Here is a 3026-nt window from a genome sequence, read left to right as displayed (position 1 = left end):
TCAGTGACTATTGGGAAACAACAATTATACCTAGGGAAAAAGTTCTCACAACTCCACCATACTATTTTTCTCTTATATGAGATTTATATTATTAACTCTCTCCTACCCCGACCACGTGGATGATATTGTTCTCCGCAATGCTATAGGTATAGCAAGCAAATCCCTCCTTACATTGTTGTCGTAGGGAACTACTCTCTCCCTTATATCTAGTAGTCTATTTCCAACTAAACTTCTCAAGGTAAAATGGTAGTTCAACAAACGGTTGACTATAATGTGAAGTGAATTGGTAGACTTTTTTGACTTCTCCAGTTGGAGGGTTTTCCCTCATTGCAGAAGGCATCAAATAAGGTGAACCGTATAGTTTCTTTGGGGCAATAAAATGCTGATATATGTGATTAAGAAAGTAGCATATCTGTCCAACAAAGCAGTTTGCCACACCAATCCTTCATGTTCAGGTTGTCAACTGCGCTGAAAAAACTACCCAAAAAAAAAAAAAAACGTGCTGAACAAAACTAAGTGAATAAACGTATCTCCCATAACTGCCCATTAGAACTCTTTCTCTGCACATTATTTTCCCCCTGTTTAGTCATCTGAATCAAAGTTAAAGAAAATTTCATTAACCATGCCGCTACAGTTCTGCCCATAATTGTTATTCATCATCCCAACGTGAAATTTTCATTACTTTAACAGGTACATGCTACCCCAAAATTTACACTCCTAAGTAGATTTGCAAGTCATGGACATGCACAATGCATACCAGGAACTTTCCTCTATTCTAGAAACCCCTTGCAAATGCAAATGGCCATACCAACTAGAGGAAGTGAGACCTCTCCATGCTTTATCAATCTCATGGTTTGAAGTAGAAGATGAAGCCAATCCATCAGGACCTAGTTTTTAGGTGGCCTTATATGCATACATGTAACGACGTAGTTTTCTTACATCTTCCAATGATTCGGCAAATACACTGTCCACATACAGGCAAATTCCAGCACCGCTGCAGTTCCAACCAATAGAAAACATATAGATAAATAAATACGTAGATACAAAAATGGATCAATTGATACAAAGAGACGGTACCTCAAAGGCCCAAATGGAAGCCATAAAACATCCCATCGGAACTTTGGCATCCTACCATATATGTAAATATAATGTTAATGACAACCACATAAATAAATTAAATTTCAGTGCATAAGATACTCAAAGGTCTGACATGAAAATGTAAGCATGTCCTAACCCAAACAAAAGATACAGCAGATCTGCACTGATGTAGATCAAAGCATGAGGAAGAATATAGTGAACCGAAAATACTGTTCACGTGAACAGTGAACATTGCTGGTGCCCCAAATGGTCCTGCTAGAAGTCCTTTACAGCAACCATTGATCCAGCAAATCAGCAGCTTCCAGAAGTCTCTTGTCTTCCATTGGTTACAACAATATTGAACATTTTGTTTCCTTTTTCTATTGTCTCAGATTTGTTTATATTTTGGTTCAGTCTTGGCGAGTAAGCAAGCCTTAGTCCTTAGATTTGTTTCTATAATTATTTCTTTTCGTAGTCTAAAAGTCTTGCAATTAGGGAAGTCTAGATTCTTAGATTAGTTTCCTATTTAAGTTTAGTAGTCTAATTCAATTGTTCCCAGAGCTGTAACAGCCTAGCCAAGGCTATAAAAGGAACCCCAATCGATTGTAATGCTTAAAACTTGAGATAAGTTTGTTTAATCAACTGGGATAGTTGAAGGTGAGAGACCTAGGCTGAGAAAGCCATTCCCTACCCCCTTCTTCTACAATCTAATGTAGTACTAAATTTGAAAGAATCAAAATAGTAGCTAGTTGACAAAGATCTATACTCAAAGGAAGGTCCAGATGCAACTAATGAAAACTAGGAGTGACATAAAATTTCAACCATAAAGAAGCAAAATAATAACCGTGAAGGGAAAAACAGTGATTTTGTCCAGATCTTGAGAAGGGTATCCTGTCATTAAACCGGGTCAAATACTTTATGAAATGGGTGGAGTATATGAAATTGTAGCCAGAGAAGCTATTTCAATAGCTGCGTCCAAAAGGGCATGATTGGTATTTTACAAATATCTCAAGATCAAGCCACCAGAGAGACCAGATTTGAATCGATCTACAAATTAAGGTTCTTGAATGCCTAGTCAAAATTTGAGTTCGATCAGATAGCTGAATTACTTGATCCGAAAAAACGTGACATCGAACCTTCTAAAATACTTGAAGTTCAAAGAAAACTTGAAGAACTTACTTGTTGGATAAAGAAGATGATGAACATAGTTATTAAGGTGTCGCCAAGGCGCTGGTAAGGCGACGCCTGTGTGCTGAGGCGGTTTTGTGAGCTTAAGGCAGTGCACCACATCAGTGGCTGCACATAAGGCAGTCACCTTAATAGTTAAGGTGCTATAAGGCATCACGTTATGCGCCTTATGATGCATTATGGGCAAGGCGGTCGCCTTATGCCCATTTTTTCGTCTTTTTTTTTTTTTTTTTTTAACTATTTGGTCAAGGATTCCAAATGGAATTTATTGACTAGTAGGTATATGGGGAAGTTTACACATGAGAAGCATGGGATCAAGGGTATTTAACCACAAAACTTCAACCGAAACAAAAAACACAAATCACATTACCCACGGATCTTTCTCTGGCGATGGTGAGACTCCTCCGGCGATCCTTCGTCCCCTCTCTCTAGATACGTTTTTGCATTTTTTTTTTTTTTTTTTTAATCTTTCTTCTTCATTCTATGGTTCAACTACTACCTGCTTTTTTTTTATTATCTTCTTCTTTCTCTTCTATTTCCTTCTGTTTTTTTCTTTTTTCTTTTCTTACGGTTCTAGTGTTCTACCTTCTTCTTTAGTTATTTTTCTTTCTAATTTTTTTTCTTTTCCCTTCGAGAGTTCTACCTTCTTCTTCTTTCTTTTTGTTTTTTTTTTTTTTTTTTTGGTTTCCTTTCCTCTGTTTTTCATTGTGTCTGCTTTCTTTTCCTCTCCTTGTCTCCCTTCTATCTTCTCCTTCTTCTTC

At 37.1% G+C, this 3026-nt stretch overlaps 1 protein-coding gene across 2 annotated transcripts in view; it reads right to left on the bottom strand.

Moving 5' to 3' along the window:
* Nucleotides 1–591: 591 nt before the first annotated feature.
* LOC122063174 overlaps nucleotides 592–3026 on the bottom strand; it is a 17683-nt gene continuing 15248 nt past the window's right edge. Inside the window, exons 6-7 of one of the 2 annotated variants that reach the window (XM_042626882.1) lie at nucleotides 1078–1128; nucleotides 592–994 (exon numbers count right to left, since the gene is read on the bottom strand). In XM_042626882.1, coding sequence (XP_042482816.1) covers nucleotides 895–994; nucleotides 1078–1128 — 151 coding nt within the window. In that variant the 3' untranslated portion in view covers nucleotides 592–894. The remainder of the gene's footprint in view (nucleotides 995–1077; nucleotides 1129–3026) is intronic. The other variant, XM_042626883.1, reaches the window with a different exon arrangement.

The sequence above is a fragment of the Macadamia integrifolia genome, unplaced genomic scaffold (assembly GCF_013358625.1).
Source record: "Macadamia integrifolia cultivar HAES 741 unplaced genomic scaffold, SCU_Mint_v3 scaffold1226, whole genome shotgun sequence".
NCBI classification, from domain to species: domain Eukaryota; kingdom Viridiplantae; phylum Streptophyta; class Magnoliopsida; order Proteales; family Proteaceae; genus Macadamia; species Macadamia integrifolia.
Note: the sequence above shows the minus strand (reverse complement) of the source record. Positions and strands in the feature narration are given on the sequence as shown.